At 44.3% G+C, this 19,442-nt stretch overlaps 1 protein-coding gene across 2 annotated transcripts in view; it reads left to right on the top strand.

Annotated features, from left to right (window-relative positions):
• The window catches only part of amt (aminomethyltransferase), a 42,795-nt gene extending 25,280 nt beyond the window's left edge, over positions 1-17,515 (top strand). For both annotated transcript variants that reach the window (XM_069939913.1, XM_069939914.1), the window contains exons 7-9: positions 385-565; positions 5,223-5,378; positions 13,260-17,515. In XM_069939913.1, coding sequence (XP_069796014.1) covers positions 385-565; positions 5,223-5,378; positions 13,260-13,438 — 516 coding nt within the window. In that variant the 3' untranslated portion in view covers positions 13,439-17,515. The remainder of the gene's footprint in view (positions 1-384; positions 566-5,222; positions 5,379-13,259) is intronic.
• Positions 17,516-19,442: the final 1,927 nt, after the last annotated feature.

Here is a 19,442-nt window from a genome sequence, read left to right as displayed (position 1 = left end):
ACCGCCAGATCACCTGAACTTGTAGATACTACCTGGTACTGAGGACATCACCCCCCCACCACCCAGACTCATTTTAAGAAAGGGGTGGTGATACAACCCTACACTGGCCGCACTCTTAGCAGCCTTCTGCAGGAGTGGGCAACCACTGGACCTGCAGGTAGGCAACCTGGGATGCTGGCCCCACCTACCAACTGTCAATCACAGGACTGTATAAAGACTCGAGCCAGCCCCTTTGGGGACAGTCAGATTCGTGGAGACAGCAAAGATACTGAGACTAGTCTGTACAAGTTTAAGCTAATTAAATTGTGAGCGCTGCTGTGCTGGCCCTTATACTTGTTATACTGGAAACAAGTGTGTGACATTTCCACTTTTTAAAATTTTTAGATCTCAGTACCAATTCAAAGCACTGTGGAGCTGGCGAAGTCGCTGTTGAAGAATAGTGAAGTGAAACTGGCTGGCCTTGGAGCAAGGGATAGTTTGCGCCTGGAGGCTGGCCTTTGTCTCTATGGAAATGACATTGATGAGACCACCACTCCAGTGGAAGCAAGTCTTTTGTGGACCATAGGTACTCTATCTAACGGCTTCTAACCTCTTGTGCGTCAACGGAGGCTATGATGACTTGGTCTAGTCAGTTGGATCAGAAATAATTTCTGTAGCTTGCTGATTTGACTTGGTTCACTTAGTTCAGTTCTGGTCCAGAATTTAAATTTAATTAAAAAACATTTTTAGACAGACAGTACGGTTAGAGGCCATTTTTGGCTCTCAAGTCCATGCCGCCCAATTTACACCCCATTAATCTACACCCCTGGTATGTTTTGAATGGTGGCGTGGGAGGAAACTGGAGCTCCCGGAGAAAACCCACGCAGACGCGGGGAGAATGTACAAACTCCTTATGGACAGCATGGGATTCAAACCCTGGTCCGGTCCCGATCGCTGGCGCTGTGAAGGCGTTGCGTTAACCACGACACCAACTGTGCCCCCATTACCTTAGCCATTAATTTCTCTCTAATTTCATCTGCAGCTTAATTTTGTCCATTTTGCCTCCTAGCTTTGAAGGAAAGACACGGATTGAATGAATTAGATGCGATGTGATGTGCAGCAGTTAACTTTGCTGCTTCATAGCTACAGGGACCTCCTCTGCTTGCGTAGAGTTTGCATGTTCTTCTTCTGACTGCGTGGGTCTCCTGTGGGTGCTCTGGTTTCTTCCCACAACCCAAAGACATACTGGTTGGTAGGTTAAATGGCACTGTAAGCTGACTCCAGGAGTCGATGGGTAGTGGAAGAATGGGATGGAGTTAATGGGCATGTGAGAGAAATAAAGATTCCTTGGTGGGCTGTAACACAATGTATGAATTGTCAGTTTCCTCCTGTTTGGTTTGTTTTTGTAGAATTACTAATTGAATTACTATTTGTCATTCCCTTACTCCCATCCCATTCTTATTATGTTAGTTTGATTTTCATTGTTTCTATTGTTTTCTGTTTATAATCCTTCTACAATGTTCCTTTTCTCATCTGTATGTCAATATTGATAGAATTTAATCAGCTGTTCCTCTAGACCCAGACTGGGCTAAGTTTTCTGATGACTTAAAAATGTCGGCGAATGGGTGCAAATCAGAGTTTCAAATCTATCGCATGAATCACAAAAGCTTCACAGGTTTAGGAAAGCAGAAAGCACATTGTTAAACAAGAAATTCTGGATGCTGGGTTCGAGTGAAATACACAAATGCGCTGAAGTAACTCTGCTAGTCAATCATAGGAAGTAAAGGGTAACCAACACATTGGGCATCAACCCTTCGTCAGGGAAGGAGGTGAGAAGGAGGTGAACTTCTCTGTAGGCATCTTTGAAGAGGCTTCACAGTGGAGCAGCCAAATGGACATGCACCACGGTAACAGGCCCTTTTGGACCACAAGCCCATCCCGCCCAATTGACCCACGTCCTTGGTACATTTTGAAAGGTGGGAGGAAACCAAAGCACCTGGAAGAAACCCATGCAGACACAGGGAGAGTATACAAACTGCTTACAGCAAATGCATGATTTGAACCCCAGTCACTGGTGCCATAATAATGCTACGCTAACCATGCCACCCTTAAACAAGAAGATTCCTGAATAAGGGCGCCGGCCTGAAACATTGGTGACCCTTTACTTCCTGTGGATGCTGCGTGACCTGCTGAGTTGCTCCAGCACGTTTGTGTATTTCAGGGAGAATATTGTCCTTGTTTGCAAGGGAGTTGATATTTCCACTAGTGAGAGAATCTCAAAAGAGGGGGCATAGAAGATGAGCAGGTGGTTACTCAAAACTGAGGTGCAGGAATCAACTTCTCATGGAGGACAGGGAGTCTCTGGAATTCTCTATCCTGGAGGGCCACTGAAGCATTTAACCCTTTGGATTCAGTGTCCCTGTTTTCAGGGACTACCAACACGTGCATGTACTCCATGTCCCCATTTTCTGGGACTGGTTTTATACCCAATCACCAGCTGGTGCATGCTGATTAACCTTTTCATGCAGTAGTTTACCCATAGAACCAATCTGGATGAGATGTTATAAAAGGTTTAAAAAAAATGGCTGGAGTCCAATGGGTTAAAAAGAAAGTAGATGTATATTTTTGAAAGATCAGGGAACTGAAGGCTATGGAGATCTAGGGGCAGATTGATCATATTGAATGCTGGGTAAGCTCAAGGGGCCAAGATGCCTCCTATGTTTGTGGTTGGCCTGCCCTGAGATTACTCTTTAACATCCACTTGTAAAAACTTCATAATTAATCTTTTTCCTGTTGTTTCTCACCAAACAACTTCTGACTGTTCTCTTTCTCTGCCCTGTTCTGACTTTGATTGCAGCTCACAGACATTGGGATTCTCAGTCATGTCTATCTATTTCACCGTGGAATCATTCAGACTTACTCTCACTCTGGCACTCTTCAGATTCCCCTCGTTTTATATTCTCCCTGCCTGACACATCCCAGTATTGTGTTACCAAACTGTTTTCCAAGGACAACAGGGTTTGCGAACCTAGCCTATATTCCATCCACTGCCAGATGACATTAGACGACTTCTGCTCAGCCTGTCTTCTTCTCCTCCTCCCTTGATTATCACCCTCTGCCCAGCCCTCACATGTTTGGTGCCTCTTGCTGAGCTGGGACTTGGTGAGTTCTGCTCTCACCCCACCCCCCCCTCCCCCCCAGACATTACATGGATTGAGTTTCCCTTGGCTACAAACAAACCTTGCAGCATCACCGTGAGGCCGAGTTTCACATGCAGGAGAAACAGATGCTGGAATCTGGAGCAACACACAGTCTGCTGGAGGAACTCAATGGGCCAAACAGCATCAGTGGGAGTTGAAGGGTTCTGGCCTGCAACATTGACAATTATTTTTTTCCTCCTTATGATGCTGCTCGGCCCACTGAGTTCCTCTGGCATATCGAATGTTTCTCCAGAGTTCCATATCTGTCTCATCCAAACGAATCTACCACTTCATCAAACACATGTACTCCGTCTGTAGGTCCAAGCTGGAACTCCCAGTTACCAGCCACTTTAATTCCCTCTCACTAGACAGGGCTGTCCTCTACCTCATCCATTGCCAGGGAAAGGCTACAATAAGCCTGAGGAATAGCATATCACATTCCTCTTGGACAGCCTTAAAATCAACGGAATGAACATTGAATTTTCCAATTTTAAATACTACCCACCTCTAACCAGTTCCACTATTTCCCTCTTTCCCTTACCCACTTCCAGTCTCACTTTTCTCTCCACTTGACTGCTCTTTCCATCTCTCCCACCTTCTGCCCTGTACCCTCTCCCCTCTTGGCACCTTCCCCAGCTATATATTTGATACCTCCCCTTCCCACTTTAGCCTCCACAAAGGGTACCAGCCTGAACTGTTGCCTGACCATTTCTCTCCATGGATGTTGCTCGACTTGCTCAGTCCCTCCAGTTTCTCATTGTTCACTCCATATGGAGGCATTTCCAGCAGATGCAAATGCCCTGGACAATTTTAGCTTCCAAAACTCCCACATGGAATAAATTCTTCAGAGCACTCGTCTGTCATGCTCCAATATCTTGATCAACGTGACTGATGTCATTAAATGGATCATCCTGCACCCACTCTGGCCAAGTTTTTGATCAACCTTGGGAAGACTAGTATTATAGCTAACTTCTTGGGCAGCTAAGTGACTTTGGCCACTTTAAAAGTGTGGGATGGTTTGCTCCCCAGGAATTAAGAAAAAAAATGCTGAATGATCTCAGCAGGTTGAGCAGCATCTGTTGTGGGGGGAGGGGGGTGTGGGGGAGGGAAGAGGAGAACAGTCGACATTTTGGGCTGAGACCTTGCATCAGGAATGGTTGGTTGGTTTGGGTCGAGGTACTAAATGAGGACTCCCCTAACCCTCCCACCAACTGATGCTGCTTGGCTTATTGACTTCTTGCAGCATTTTATTTGCTCCAGGTTCCAGCAGTCCCTCTTTCCCCAAGCACAAGAGGTTTCCTCCCCCAAAGGTTATATGGGAATTATTTACATTTCTGCAGTCACAAAATCACTGATTCCAGATTTTTAACTTGCATGTCACAGTGAGATCATTTCCATTGTTATAACCAGTAAACTATCCTCACAATCATTAATGTTAGGGTTGGGAGACCTTCCATATTCCTTGGCTGGATCCCATAGTGACTGTACTCCAAAGTGGACTTGCTATTTCCCATAGGTTTGATGCTGCTCTTGCTAACAACAAGGTGGGCTTTGCCAGCCAGTGCTCCTTATCTTTTGATCCAAGACAACATCTTGTATTCTGTCTGGGCACCCTTCAACCAGATGGTATGAACCTCCTCTGGTTTTGGTTAGCCTCACTCTCCTCTCTTGCTCCCTCTCTCCCTTTTTTTACCTCTGTCTCCTTTCAGAGAGAACATCCTCCCTCCCCCAATCATTTCTCTCCTTTCCTCTCTCCTGGCATTCTCTCCATACCCAATAAACACCTTTTGTCTATTGATCTGTACCTCCTCCTCTGCCCTTTCAATTCAAACCGAAATGCTGGAGGAAGTCAGCAGGTGAAGATGTATTACCAATGTTTTGGGCCTGAGCTCTTCCTCAAGGTACAAGCCTGAAATGTCAGTAATATAGCTTTACCTCCTTTGACACTGGGAGACCTGCTAACTTCCTCCAGGATTTCTTTGTTTTAACTACAATCACAGCATCTGCAGACTTCCGTGTTTCACTCCCCATTTTGCCCCACAGGAAAGCGCCGGAGAGCAGCAGCTGACTTCCCTGGAGCGGAAATCATCCTGAGGCAGATCAAAGAGAAAACGAGACGTAAACGAGTGGGCCTGACATCAGCGGGGCCCCCAGTCAGACAACACACACCTATTTTAAACCTTGATGGAAAAGTCATTGGTAGGTTCTGGAAGAGCATTGTGTTGGTCTGATTGTGGCAATTTAATTAGTAACTTACAAAGGGGCATTGGTTAAGTACTTGAAAGAAACAGTTAGGAGGGCTGGAGTGAAGTGCAGAGAAATAGGATTAAATAAAGTCCTAGAGCATGTAATCAGGCCCTTTGGCCCAACTTGCCCTCACTGATTTAAAATGTCCACCTACATTAGTCCCACCTGCATTTGGCCCATTGGCCTCTAAACCCATCCTATCCATGTATCTGTCCAAATGTTTCCTAAATATTTCAATAGTATCTGCCTCAACCACCTCCACCAGCAGCTCGTTCCAAACATCTACCACTCTCTGTGTAAAATGGATGCAGAGCCACAGAACCAAAAGGTGCCACATGATTAGTTTGTGTTTGCAATGTTCCTAGTTTTTGTTAAGGGAACTTATTTTTCTCTCATCTGTGTGTAGAAGGGAAAATCTGAGCACTTCTTCCATTAGCACAGACATTTGCTGCTGGATGATGCCACCTGGTCATACATAATGGAGTGGGAGGTGTATCTGCCTGTGTCCAGACCTGAGCACATGATCTGTGCAGACCCTCCCATGTACTGAAGGATTGCTGCATTGTTAGAGCTGCCATCATTTTGCATGAACAATTAAATACACTCTTTCTCCCCTCCCTCTCCCCCTGTTGGTCAAAAGAGATTCCCTGGTCCTCCTCCTCACAGAGAACTTGGGTGGTGTAATGAGCAATGTGACTGCTTTTCTTTCTTTTTTTAAATATTTTATTTATATTTTCACCCAAGCTTGTACAGCCATATACATTGTTAGTGCCATCCTGGCAGCTCGTATTCAAATTTACATACACTCCATTCTCATTATTAACTGCATTACTCCAGCTCGTCTTTTCCAGTTCCCCCCCACATCTAACACAGGACAACTCATTCAGACTTTGACCAACTACAGAAAACTTTACACCAGAATAATAATAATTAGAGAACAGCGATTGTCACTGCTCAATGGGTGATCGACGGGCCGATATATATTCCTGACTTTCCTTGATCGGGATTAGTGTGAGGGAGAGGACACCATGGCAGGGAACGGGGGAATCAATCACCACCATATGCCTATGTGACGCAAGTACAGCTGCCAAATCCTTCGAAAAATGTCATATTTGTATCTCAAATTATGTTATCTTCTCCAGGGGAATGCAGCTTTGCATTTCCATATTCCATCATTCAATATTAAGACTAGAGTCGGACTTCCCAGTCGCCGCAATGCAATTCCTGGCCACTGCCAATGTGATTAACACAAATTGGATTTGAAATTTGGACAGCTTCATTGTAGGCCTTATGTCCATTATGTTTCCCAACAGGAATAACTCTGGGTCCTGCAGGAATCATTTACCTATGATTTTCTCTAGGACTTGGCCTAGTTCTTCCCAAAAGGGCCTCACCTTGATACATGACCAGGCTGCGTGCGCGAATGTCCCAGTCGCCATGCTGCATCTGAAAGATTGGTCCGAGGATTCTGGTTTTGACCTGTTTATTTTCTGCAGCATTAGATACAGCTGGTGCAAGAAATTATATTACACCAACCTGTACCTTGCATTGATGACCGTGGTCATGCTTTCCTGGCATAAGTCGGACCATCATCTCTCATCAATTACCATATCCAAGTCTGACTCCCATCTTTCCCTCGATCTATGGAGGCCCGGTTTAGGTCCATCTGACTGAAGCAGGAAATACATTGCAGAAATGAATTTCTTTCCACTCCCCCTTTGAATCATGGTCATTATGGCACTGCACCGAGGTAGGGCCATACTTGGACCCAATACGTCCTGTTAAAAAAGATCTTATTTGAAGATAGTGGAATATCTGATTTGGCAAAGCATATTTATTTTTTAGCTGCTCAAACGACATTAATTCCCCTTGCTCGTTACAGTCCTCTGTGCACCTGATGCCAGTATGACATCGGTGTCCAGAATCTTGTTACCTACTGTTAATGGTATTAATTTATTAGGAGTTAGGGGGGTTTTTGGCGACAGCTCCACTTTAGCATTCAGATACTGGTCAATTTTGGTCCAGATACTAATCACTTGTTTTAGTTTGGGGCTGCCCTTCTTTCCTGACAGCAATTTGGCATCCCATTTGTAAATGAAATCCTCTGCTATCTTCTCGCCTACCAAGTGCAGATCTGTTAGTGCCCAGGATGGTACATCTCCTTCCTGGAAGAGAGAGGCAATGTATCTCGACTGCGCTGCCCAGTAATATTTTTTAAAGTCTGGCATCCTCAGTCTGCCCAGACTGTTTTCCGATGTTAATTTTTCCATAGAGACCCTAGCCACCTTACCATTCCAGAGAAACATTCTGACATTGTGTAGCAGCTGTTTGAAGAAACCCCGGGGCAACGGCACAGGCAATGTCTGAAAAAGATACTGGAATCTTGGCAATACATTCATTTTGATGCAGTTAACCCTTCCCACTAATGTTATGGTCAGGGACATCCATCTATTTAAATACTCCTCAACTCTCTCCAGTAAGGGAGTGTAATTTAACATATAAATTATTCAAATTGCCATCAATATTAACTCCTAGATATTTTATCCCCTTCTGTGGCCACTTTAAGTTACTATTTTCTGTAAATTGACTATAATTACCCTCCGTGAGTGGCATCACCTCACCCTTTTTCCCATTTGATCTTGTGCCCAGAAAGTTTCCTATAGTCCTCCAGTACCATGTGCAGTCGAGGCAGAGAAGTCACAGGGTCTGTCAGATATATCAGCACATCTTCAATAAATAAGTTGATTTTGTGCTCTTCCTGGCCCACTCTATAACCTTTAATGTCTGGATCATGGCAAATGGCCTCAGCCAGTGGTTCCATCACTAGAACAAAGAGAGCTGGTGATAGCGGGCACCCTTGTCTACTACATCTGGTAAGCGGGAAAGCTGAAGAGATTTGTCGATTGTTTGTAACCTTTGCCTTGGGCACATGCATAGCGCCCCAATCCAATTTTGAAAAGTTGGCCCTAACCCCATCTTCTTCAGCACTTTAAATAAAAATTCCCACTCCAGTCTATAAAAACCCTTCTCTGCACCCAAGGAAACAGCCAATCTCTTCTCATTTCTGATTTGTGCCAGATGTATTACACTCAACAATCTGCCAATGTTATCCGCTCCTGCAAAAATCCTGCCTGGTCTTTGTTTATTAATTTTGGTAAATGCAATGCCAATCTGTTTGCCAGGGCCTTAGCAAGGATCTTATAATTGGTATTCAGTAGGGTAATTGGTCTATAAGAAGAAGGAAAAACTGGATCTTTACCCTTTTTTAAGATCACCATAACAATCGCCATTGCAAAAGATTCTGGGAGGGTCCTTGCCTGGCCCATCACCTCCATAGAGGCATTAGAAAATGCTTAAATTTTCAGTAGAGCTCGGGTGGGAATCTGTCCTCCCCCGGAGACGCCAGCTTGAAGTGCACTCATTGTTTTCCCCACCTCTTCCTCTATAAGAGGAAGGTCTAGTCCCTCCTGCTCCTCCAGGCTTAAATTTGGGAGATCTAATCTGGCTAGAAACTCGTCCATTCGATTAGAATCCCCAGTCAATTCAGATTTATACAATCCTTCATAGAATTTTCTGAAGGTGTCATTAATTTCTTTTGGTTTATATGAGATCTGGCCATTGCCTGTTTGTATTGCATTGATTGTTCTAGAGACTTGTTGTGTCCTCAACTGCCAGGCGAGGACCTTGTGAGCTCTTCCCTCCAACTCGTAATACTTTTGCCTTGACCTCAATGGTCTTCTTCATACTATACATCTGAAGCTTATATTCCAATTTCTTGTTTGTAAGAACTCTGTAGTGGTCCTTTGAGCCCGATTTCTGAAAATCCTTCACTAATTGGGTAATGTCCTTTTCCAATTCCTCCACCTCCCTCATATAATTTGGCCCCTCAAATATGCCTTAAGGGTGTCCCACAAAAGGAATTTATCTGGAGTAGAGGGGCAGTTGGCCTCACAAAGCAAGGCTATTTCAGCTCTTATGAAACTACAAAACTGTGGCTTTTTCAACAAGTGTTAAGACACCATCTTCATGCTGTGTCCTGCTTATCTGGCATTTCTATCGTCAAAACCAGGGGGGAGTGGTCCAAGAGAAGCCTTTCCCCATACTCAGCTTCCATGATCCTACCCTCTGTATGGACTGAAGCCAGAAAAAGGTCTATTATAGAGTAGGAATCATGTTGCTTTGAGTAAAATGAGTAATCCCTCTCTCTTGGATGCTTTTTCCACCACACATCTATCAAATTCAGCTCTCTCATGCAGTCATTGGTGGCTTTCACCTCTCTAGTCCTAGTTATTCATTTTGTGGATTTATCCAGCACTGGACCCAGACATAGATTAAAGTTGCCCCCCCTCCCCCATTAGAATATTTTCGGACCCCTCTGCCCTCAGAATATATCTGACCGTGTACCATAACGAATCTTCCTGTTTTGCCTGTAATCACCCTCTGCACCTGCACTGGAACACGCTTCCCCACTAGAATTGGGGGCATAGACATTCACTAGGGTCCAGGGTTCTGAATATATCTGACCGTGTACCATAACGAATCTTCCTGTTTTGCCTGTAATCACCCTCTGCACCTGCACTGGAACACGCTTCCCCACTAGAATTGGGGGCATAGACATTCACTAGGGTCCAGGGTTCTGAATATATCTGACCATGTACCATAACGAATCTTCCTGTTTTGCCTGTAATCACCCTCTGCACCTGCACTGGAACACGCTTCCCCACTAGAATTGGGGGCATAGACATTCACTAGGGTCCAGGGTTCTGAATATATCTGACCGTGTACCATAACGAATCTTCCTGTTTTGCCTGTAATCACCCTCTGCACCTTTACTGGAACACTCTTCCCCACTAGAATTGGGGGCATAGACATTCACTAGGGTCCAGGGTTCTGAATATATCTGACTGTGTACCATAACGAATCTTCCTGTTTTGTCTGTAATCACCCTCTGCACCTGCACTGGAACACGCTTCCACTAGAATTGGGGGCATAGACATTCACTAGAGTCCAGGGTTCTGAATATATCTGACCGTGCACCATAACGAATCTTCCTGTTTTGTCTGTAATCACCCTCTGCACCTGCACTGGAACACGCTTCCCCACTAGAACTGGGGGCATAGACATTCACTAGGGTCCAGGGTTCTGAATATATCTGACAGTGCACCATAACGAATCTTCCTGTTTTGTCTGTAATCACCCTCTGCACCTGCACTGGAACACGCTTCCCTACTAGAATTGGGGGCATAGACATTCACTAGGGTCCAGGGTTCTGAATATATCTGACAGTGCACCATAACGAATCTTCCTATTTTATCTGTAATCACCCTATACACTCTTCCCCACTGGAATTGCTACCCTCCTTGCCTTTGACTTAAATGAGGAGGATATGACCTGACCCACCCATCGCCTTTTTAGCTTCTGATGCTCCTGCTCAGTTAAATGTGTCTCTTAGAGTAAGACCAGATCTATTCCCATCCTTTTAATGTGTAGCAAGACCCTTTTTTGTTTCACCGGTCTGTTTAAGCTGTTAACAATAAAAGTAGTATACTTTACACTTTTAGCCATTACACCAGGGCTCCCTCCCTATACGTTTTCCCTCCATCTCCACCACCCACCCCACCTCCCCCCGCAGAACCAATCTCTTACTATCTGCCCATTGCTCCACTCCATCCAAGTCGCGACAGGCCCTGGGGAAACAAAAAGGAAGCCACAAACCCATTTGCCCACAACACCACAACATACATCCCAACTCATAACCATATTCCTCCAAATAATAAAAGGGAACACATACCCCATACACGAGTCTCAGCCGCTCTCCGCTCACACCTCTAGCGGTCACTCTCCTCCTTTCACCACCATTATCCCTTACCATGAGGTCACCATGACTTTCCATTCTCCCCTTTAGCACCCTCCACCCGTCCAGTCCCAGCACCCTCCACCCGTCCAGTCCCAGAACCCTCCCCAGACTCTCACATCTTCTATTATTATTTTTTTAAATCAGAAAACAGCCAAAAGCCCATTCTTTATATAATACAGAAATCCAAGTCCTCTCAGTCTATCAGTTTTAATAATTTTAAAAAGTTTTATTACTTTTATTCTTTTCCACTTGGTCCTCCATTTAATGTCGGCAGGAGATTTATAAATTGACGTGCTTTCTCTTTTTCTGTAAAAATAATTCCTTTACCCCCCTGCCCCCGGCAATGTAATTTTCAAGGTAGTGGGATGACGTAGAACACAATCATAGCACTTTTGCTTTGCTGATCGCTTAACCAGTTCAAGGTCTTTCCGCTTATTGAGCAGACCTGCACTAATATCTGGATAAAAGATCAAAAGATCACTTTTGACCCCCTGTTCTCCAAGGGGGCTCCCCTCTGAATTTCCCCCTTTGCCGCCGCCCCAAACATTTTTTCACGATCCTGAAAATATTTTTACTTTATAAGGATCGACCGGGGTCTTTGTCCCAATCCTGGTTTATGAATTGGGGCTCTAAAAGCTTTTTCTATTTTAATGGGGGTTCCCAGCGTCTCCTTTCCTGGTACTTCGGGAATCCATTTAGTTAGGAATTCTGTAAGATTTCCCCCCTTGGAGTCTTCCAGTCCCTCTATTTAATGTTGTAGCATTTTGTGAAGTTCTCCAGGAAGTCCAGCTTCCCTCATATCTCATCTCTTTCTTTCAAGAGACCTTTAATTTCTTGCTCCATTGTGGCAATTCGTTCCTACCCTGCCCCCAATCTCTCCTCTACCTATGTCCCCCTGCCTGTTATATTCACCAGGGCCCCCTCCATCCTGTCTAATTTTTTCTGACGTGTCTCTAGCCCTTCTGTCCACTACCTTCTCTAATCTGTTTTCCAATTGGATCAGAGACTGTAAAATGTATTTTAAGGAGGGCTCAGGGCCCTCCTCCTTCCTTTTCTGTAGCAGCCCGGCCTTTCAGCTTCTCCTAGCCTTGGGGCTGGGTCCCTCGCACACTTGACCACTGCCATTACCGCCATCGTGTTCACCCCACCGACCTTTGTCTCTGATTTGATGACCCTTGTGATTGCCAAGATCACTGTCCCTGTTGACCTCCTCTGCATCTTCGTCGGAGCTTGTTAGTCCCAAGCTCTCACTTGCTCCACTTGAGCCCGTGGCTCCCCAACTCGACACACTGCTAGCGGAACTCAGCCATCGGGGAGACCGCTGCTTGGCTATGAGCTGCGAGGGAGAGGGAGCTGTCCTCCCTTGCTCTTGTTCTCCTGGTCCAAGGCTCTTACCACCTTCTCTGCCACTTGGGACCATTCTGTCTGTTTGTGGAACTCCCTTTGGTGTTGTGGTTGGGGGGGGCAGGGGGGAGGAGGTGGTTGAGTCTTCAATGGCTCTCAGGTCGGCACCGCCATTACACCCAACACGGAGCACCTCCCCTTGCCTCGGATCCTTGTCTAGCCATCCATTTCCTTACTGTATTTTAGTTTTTTTAAATTCCTCATCCTCTTGTACTCAGACGGGATATAAAAATTTTTTTTTGTCCTGGATTTTGGGTTTTTAATGCTGTTTTCTGGTCTAGGTCTGGGAGCTCGTAGGATCGGCAACCTCCCAGACTTTCATCATCACATGACCTCCACTGCTATTCTCTTGCTAAGGTTGTTACTTTGGATGCAGCCTATTTGAAGCCTGTGACATAGTGGGGGACAGTTGGTTCTTGTGTTGGTTTTCAAAAGATCTGAATGCAAATATTCCTAATACATAGCTGCTGAATTTCAGGATAATTTTCTTAAATATTAATGTTTTGAAGAAATAAAAAGATAATCATAGGAATTTGTGTTGACTCTAGCCTCTGTTTTCCATTGATGCCCAGGGGAGGTGACAAGTGGCTGCCCATCCCCTTGTCTGAAGCAGAACATTGCCATGGGATACGTGGAGTCGGAGTACAGCAAGCTGGGCACGCCAATAAAAGTGGAAGTTAGGAAGAAAATGGTGGATGCAGTTGTCACCAAGATGCCTTTTGTCTCCACTAAATACTATGCTGTCAAGTGACTTCTTTATTGAAGGTGTGAGATAGCCAAGCTTAAACTTCATACTTTTATATGATTGTAGATGATTGTTTGGTGTAGCATCTGTCTTTTGGTTTAAAATTTGGTTTAAATATTTTGTCATCATAGAAAATTAACAAAAGGAAAGGTCATTCAGCCCATTGTGTCTGGGCCAAGAATAAAACACCAATCCAATTGAATCCCAGCTTCCAGTATTAGGTCTGCAGCCCTGCAGGTCATGGCTCTTCATGATCACAATGAAGGTTTCTGCCTCCTTCAATCTTTCATCAACCCCAGTTCTTCCCTTGTGGTGGAATGAGGGAGTTACCTTCCCTCTGGTAAGCTTTTGATAATTAGCCTTTTGTAAACTATATTTTGATACTACAATTGTAAGTGAACATACAATATTAATTAAATGCTATGCCAGCTATCGAAGGAAAACTTGGTTGTTGCAGAATATTTGAACAATTACATGACGACTAATTTAATTGACGAATCAATGCGTGGGGATATGACAAACTAGTCTGCGACCATTTGAATAATTTCAACAAATAGTATATTGTTTTCAGGGAGTGTTTGGTACTACTCAAATTTCTATAGAAAAATAATTTTTTTCCAATCTATTTATAGGATAATAAAATTAAGCAATCTGTATTGAAGAATGAAGTTGAATTTGAAGGGAGTTAACTTGTCCAATGATTGCATGTAGGGTTTGGGTTACTGTAATGCAACCTTTCCCACACCCCCGCCCCCCCTCCCCAGATGCCTCAAACTACTCGCTTCACTTCGCCTCATTCACGAAGACGGTTCATTTTATTTTCACAGCCTTTTAAACTGAACAATTCTTAAACCTAAACGTGGCATCACTTGGGCACATATTCCTGAAATTACTTTTCTGATTGTTTGGAGTATGTACTTTGGTCCTATTTGAGTGAAGGAAACAATGAATTACATAGGAACATGGGAAGTAGGCCAAAAATGGCCCATCGAGCCTGCTCCGCCATTCAATACGATCATGGCTGATCTAATTTATGACCTAACTCCACCTACCTGCCTTCTCCCCATATCCCCTAATTTCTCTATCATGTAAAAATTTATCTAACCGAATTTTAAATATGTTTAATGAGGCAGCCTCAACCGCTTCCCTGGTTAGAGAATTCCAAACATTCACCACTCTCTGGGAAAAACTATTTGTCCTAAATCTACTCCCCCGAATCTTGAGACTGTGTCCTCCCGTTTTAGTTTCCCCGGTCAGCTCAAAAAACCTTCCTACATCTATCCTATCCATACCCTTCATAATCCTATATGTTTCTATAAGATCTCCTCTCATTCTTCTGAACTCGAGCGAATACAATCCTAGACGATTTAATCTTTCATCATAAGTCAACCCCTTCATCCCAGGGATTAGTGAGGAACTCAGCAGGCCTGTGGGTAGAAATGGTCAATCAGCCTTTCTTGACCATGTTTGGCCCTGACAGACTGTTGCTCGAGGTTCTAGCATCTGCAGCTTTTGTGTTTCTCTAACGATCTGCAAAGGGCTGGTTTGATGTTCACTCTCTCTGCGATAGAGTTGGGCATCTCATCCATTTTAATTAAATGCTAATATTCTTAAATGCTGTTCAATATCTTTGTGCAAACATCTTCCTAAAGAAGGGCTATGGTTTTATTTTTGGTTTGACTGATCATCCATTTGATCCCAGCCTGTGTTGTAATACAGTAAGATCATGGCTGATTGTTTTTCCTCAATACCTTTCTGACTGAAAGAAGAAGAAGAAGCATATGCTGTGATTGTAATAAATATACAAAAGTTCTGGAGGAACACAGCAGGTCTTGCAACATTCACAGGGGGTAAAGATGTATCACCAACATTTCGGGCCTGAGCCCTTCTTCAAGGTACTGAGATGAGCCTCAATTGGTAGGTCAAATTCCCAGATGGTGCCATGAATTGGAGCTCAGGGTCTGCTCTGCAACTGTCTAAAGAAGGATGGAGCATTGCCCTTTTGTCCTGATGCTTTGGCCAAAATATTTCCTCACCAAGTAATGACAACACACCATGGCCACTCTGTTTATAAATCTCATCTGTGTAAATTGGTAGCCAACATAGGAAGTAACTGGCTTGGCAATAACTTGCTTTCATAGATTGACCTCAGAACAAAATGGGTCCTTATTTAGGTATAGGTGTGGTTTTGATCTATTGTACTCTCTGAGCAGCAGCTGCGCCCAGCTGACACCTTGTGGGTCAAGGAGTAATGTAAATAAGGGAGATGCTGGTATAGCAGATGATGTCTGCAGTCACAGCTGTTCTGGATCCCAGGACTGCTGTAACTAACAAGTAGACTCACCATGCACAAATCTGGATTCAACGAGTTTTTGATGAAATGCAGTGAGTCTGGAATTGCAATCTGAGTCGCCAAACGACGAGCAGGTCGCTGAGACGAAGCCACAAGGTTTGCAGCTTGATGGTCATAGAGTGAGGCCTACTGAGGAGACTAATCCAATGGTGCCTGCTTCGATGATTGTGGAAGTGGTGTAACATGGTGGAGATGGAGGTGGTGTCTCAATTACAACCAGAGTGGTGGAGCAGTGTTAGCCCCAAGAAATCTCAAAGCATGTGTTGGTTGATGTTGACCTGAGGTGCGAGACCTCGAGGCGTTCTGATCGTCCGAGGTTGGCAGGGGGGGGGCGGACTTTGAGGCAAACCTTTGCTCTTCCGCCTTGAGAAACTGTGACTTGGTTGGTAGTTTCCCTTTTTAAGCTGGAGGACTTTAACATCCAAGTCCTGCCGATGTCAGTAAACAAGCCCCAAGATGGCTGCGATTGGACTTATTTGTGTTTCTCTGCTTGTTTTTTGAAGTCTGGTGTTTGCAGCACTGTTGTCCATTTGAAATTGAGAAGTTGTTCATTGATGGGATCGGGAGGAACGGGTTAGGGTTTAATATTCTAAGCTGGATAGTCTATGTAACAAGATGGTTGCGCCGGTGTATTTTGGCTGCCTGATTAGATAGTATTTAGAAAATAACCAATTTATTCCTAATTGTATGTTCAGCACTTTGGATCAACGTGCATTGTGTTAAATGCGCTATGTAAATAACAAAAAGCTGTGTATTTGTATCCCACTCCTAAGCACAAAAATCACACTTGATGCCTTGTGATCTTGTCGGCTCAGGTGTCACCTTTTGGATAAGATGTTAATTAAACCCAGACCCTACCTGCCTTCTCAGCTAGATGTAAAAGATTGTTGTAGCAGTATTTGAATAACAGGATCACTATTTTTATTTAACAATCAACATAACTCGTCAACAACCTGCTGCTTTATTGTGGGATTTTGCTCTGTGAACCTAAGCTGCTGCATTTAAAATAGTGTGTGTACATAAAATGTTCTTGTAAGATTTTTAAAATTAATTTTTGGGTTAAGTACACTGTTGACAATACTCATCCTTCATTATTGTTCAATTGCCAATTTTTATTGGAATTTATTTGGATGATGACACTTACGGTTACTTTAAGAAAAACAATTGTTTCTGGGTTTGGTAGAACATAACAGGCTGGTTTTCTTATTTTGTGAACATAAATCGTTTCCAATTTTTACAACATTGTAACCAAATTACAACCCAGGCAGTTTGTTGGGGCAAGATGTTCATCCCAAGAAACTAAAGCCATAAAAGGGAAAGTGCTGCTAACCCAGAAATGACGTTGAGGAATGAACATGGGGTGATTGCCACTTCTTGCAATCAGAGTACACAACATTTCCACACTTACATTTGGAACTAAATTTGAAATTTTTGGACAGTGACAAAATATGCATGTTCTCTCTTTCAATTTCTCAATCTTTCAATCAATAAAAAAATCTTTTAGAAATGACTAAAATAATGTTTTCCAACGATGTACCATGGTCTCCAAGGCCAATTATTTGAAATACTGCCAGACAGGATGATAGCAAACAGTATTTTCAACATCAATTTGGATGCAACTAGTCAAGAAAAGATCTTACAGGTTATGGGACAATTGTAGAGAAGAAAGACATTGACAAAATGGAGATGACATCTTGAATCATGGAAAAATTAAAAATGTGTATAACATCTGTCTGAAGTAGTTCTGTTCATTTTAGCCTTTTGAATGTTCAAAATTAAACAAGGTGTTTTCAGTGGATTGTAATATACAAGTTGTCATTCTCTCACTCCCACTACTCTCCTTCTCATACCAGCTTGTGCTGGATCTTTTTCACAGGAAGTGTGCAGTTCCACCGCCTTGCCCTTTACCAAGTCTTTTCTCGTCATCTTTCCAGTTGAATTGAATGCTCCTGGCTCTCTCTTTTTAACTTGTACTATTCTATTAAGCAGTAACCAATTTATTGTTCAAACAAATCCTTACACCTTCTCAGTTCATGCTGGTATTTTTTGCCCTTCCCCTCAGGGCCATATACATATAGTGCTCTTCTCCCCGGTAACTGAAGCCTTATTTCCTTGCTGTATTTGCAGTCTTATCTGTCCCTCTGTCACTGGCATCTTCTCCCTCAAGGTAGGATCCATATTGCAGTCTCCTACATCACCTTTGTTGACCTCACCAAAGCCTTCGACACCGTGAGCAGGAAAGGGCTTTGGCAAATACTAGAGCGCATCGGATGTCCCCCAAAGTTCCTCAACATGATTATCCAACTGCACGAAAACCAACAAGGTCGGGTCAGATACAGCAATGAGCTCTCTGAACCCTTCTCCATTAACAATGGCGTGAAGCAAGGCTGTGTTCTCGCACCAACCCTCTTTTCAATCTTCTTCAGCATGATGCTGAACCAAGCCATGAAAGACCCCAACAATGAAGACGCTGTTTACATCCGGTACCGCACGGATGGCAGTCTCTTCAATCTGAGGCGCCTGCAAGCTCACACCAAGACACAAGAGAAACTTGTCCGTGAACTACTCTTTGCAGACGATGCCGCTTTAGTTGCCCATTCAGAGCCAGCTCTTCAGCGCTTGACGTCCTGCTTTGCAGAAACTGCCAAAATGTTTGGCCTGGAAGTCAGCCTGAAGAAAACTGAGGTCCTCCATCAGCCAGCTCCCCACCATGACTACCAGCCCCCCCACATCTCCATCGGGCACACAAAACTCAAAACGGTCAACCAGTTTACCTATCTCGGCTGCACCATTTCATCAGATGCAAGGATCGACAATGAGATAGACAACAGACTCGCCAAGGCAAATAGCGCCTTTGGAAGACTACAGAAAAGAGTCTGGAAAAACAACCAACTGAAAAACCTCACAAAGATAAGCGTATACAGAGCCGTTGTCATACCCACACTCCTGTTCGGCTCCGAATCATGGGTCCTCTACCGGCATCACCTACGGCTCCTAGAACGCTTCCACCAGCGTTGTCTCCGCTCCATCCTCAACATCCATTGGAGCGCTTTCATCCCTAACGTCAAAGTACTCGAGATGGCAGAGGTCGACAGCATCGAGTCCACGCTGCTGAAGATCCAGCTGCGCTGGATGGGTCACGTCTCCAGAATGGAGGACCATCGCCTTCCCAAGATCGTGTTATATGGCGAGCTCTCCACTGGCCACCGTGACAGAGGTGCACCAAAGAAAAGGTACAAGGACTGCCTAAAGAAATCTCTTGGTGCCTGCCACATTGACCACCGCCAGTGGGCTGATATCGCCTCAAACCGTGCATCTTGGCGCCTCACAGTTTGGCGGGCAGCAACCTCCTTTGAAGAAGACCGCAGAGCCCACCTCACTGACAAAAGGCAAAGGAGGAAAAACCCAACACCCAACCCCAACCAGCCAATTTTCCCCTGCAGCCGCTGCAACCGTGTCTGCCTGTCCCGCATCGGACTTGTCAGCCACAAACGAGCCTGCAGCTGACGTGGACTTTTACCCCCTCCATAAATCTTCGTCCGCGAAGCCAAGCCAAAGAAAGATTTGCAGTCTTATCTGTCCCTCTGTCACTGGCATCTTCTCCCTCAAGGTAGGATCCATATTGCAGTCTCCTGTTGTCATCTATTGTACCTACCT

Source organism: Narcine bancroftii, chromosome 5 (genome assembly GCF_036971445.1).
Source record: "Narcine bancroftii isolate sNarBan1 chromosome 5, sNarBan1.hap1, whole genome shotgun sequence".
Classification (NCBI taxonomy): Eukaryota; Metazoa; Chordata; class Chondrichthyes; order Torpediniformes; family Narcinidae; genus Narcine; species Narcine bancroftii.
Note: the sequence above shows the minus strand (reverse complement) of the source record. Positions and strands in the feature narration are given on the sequence as shown.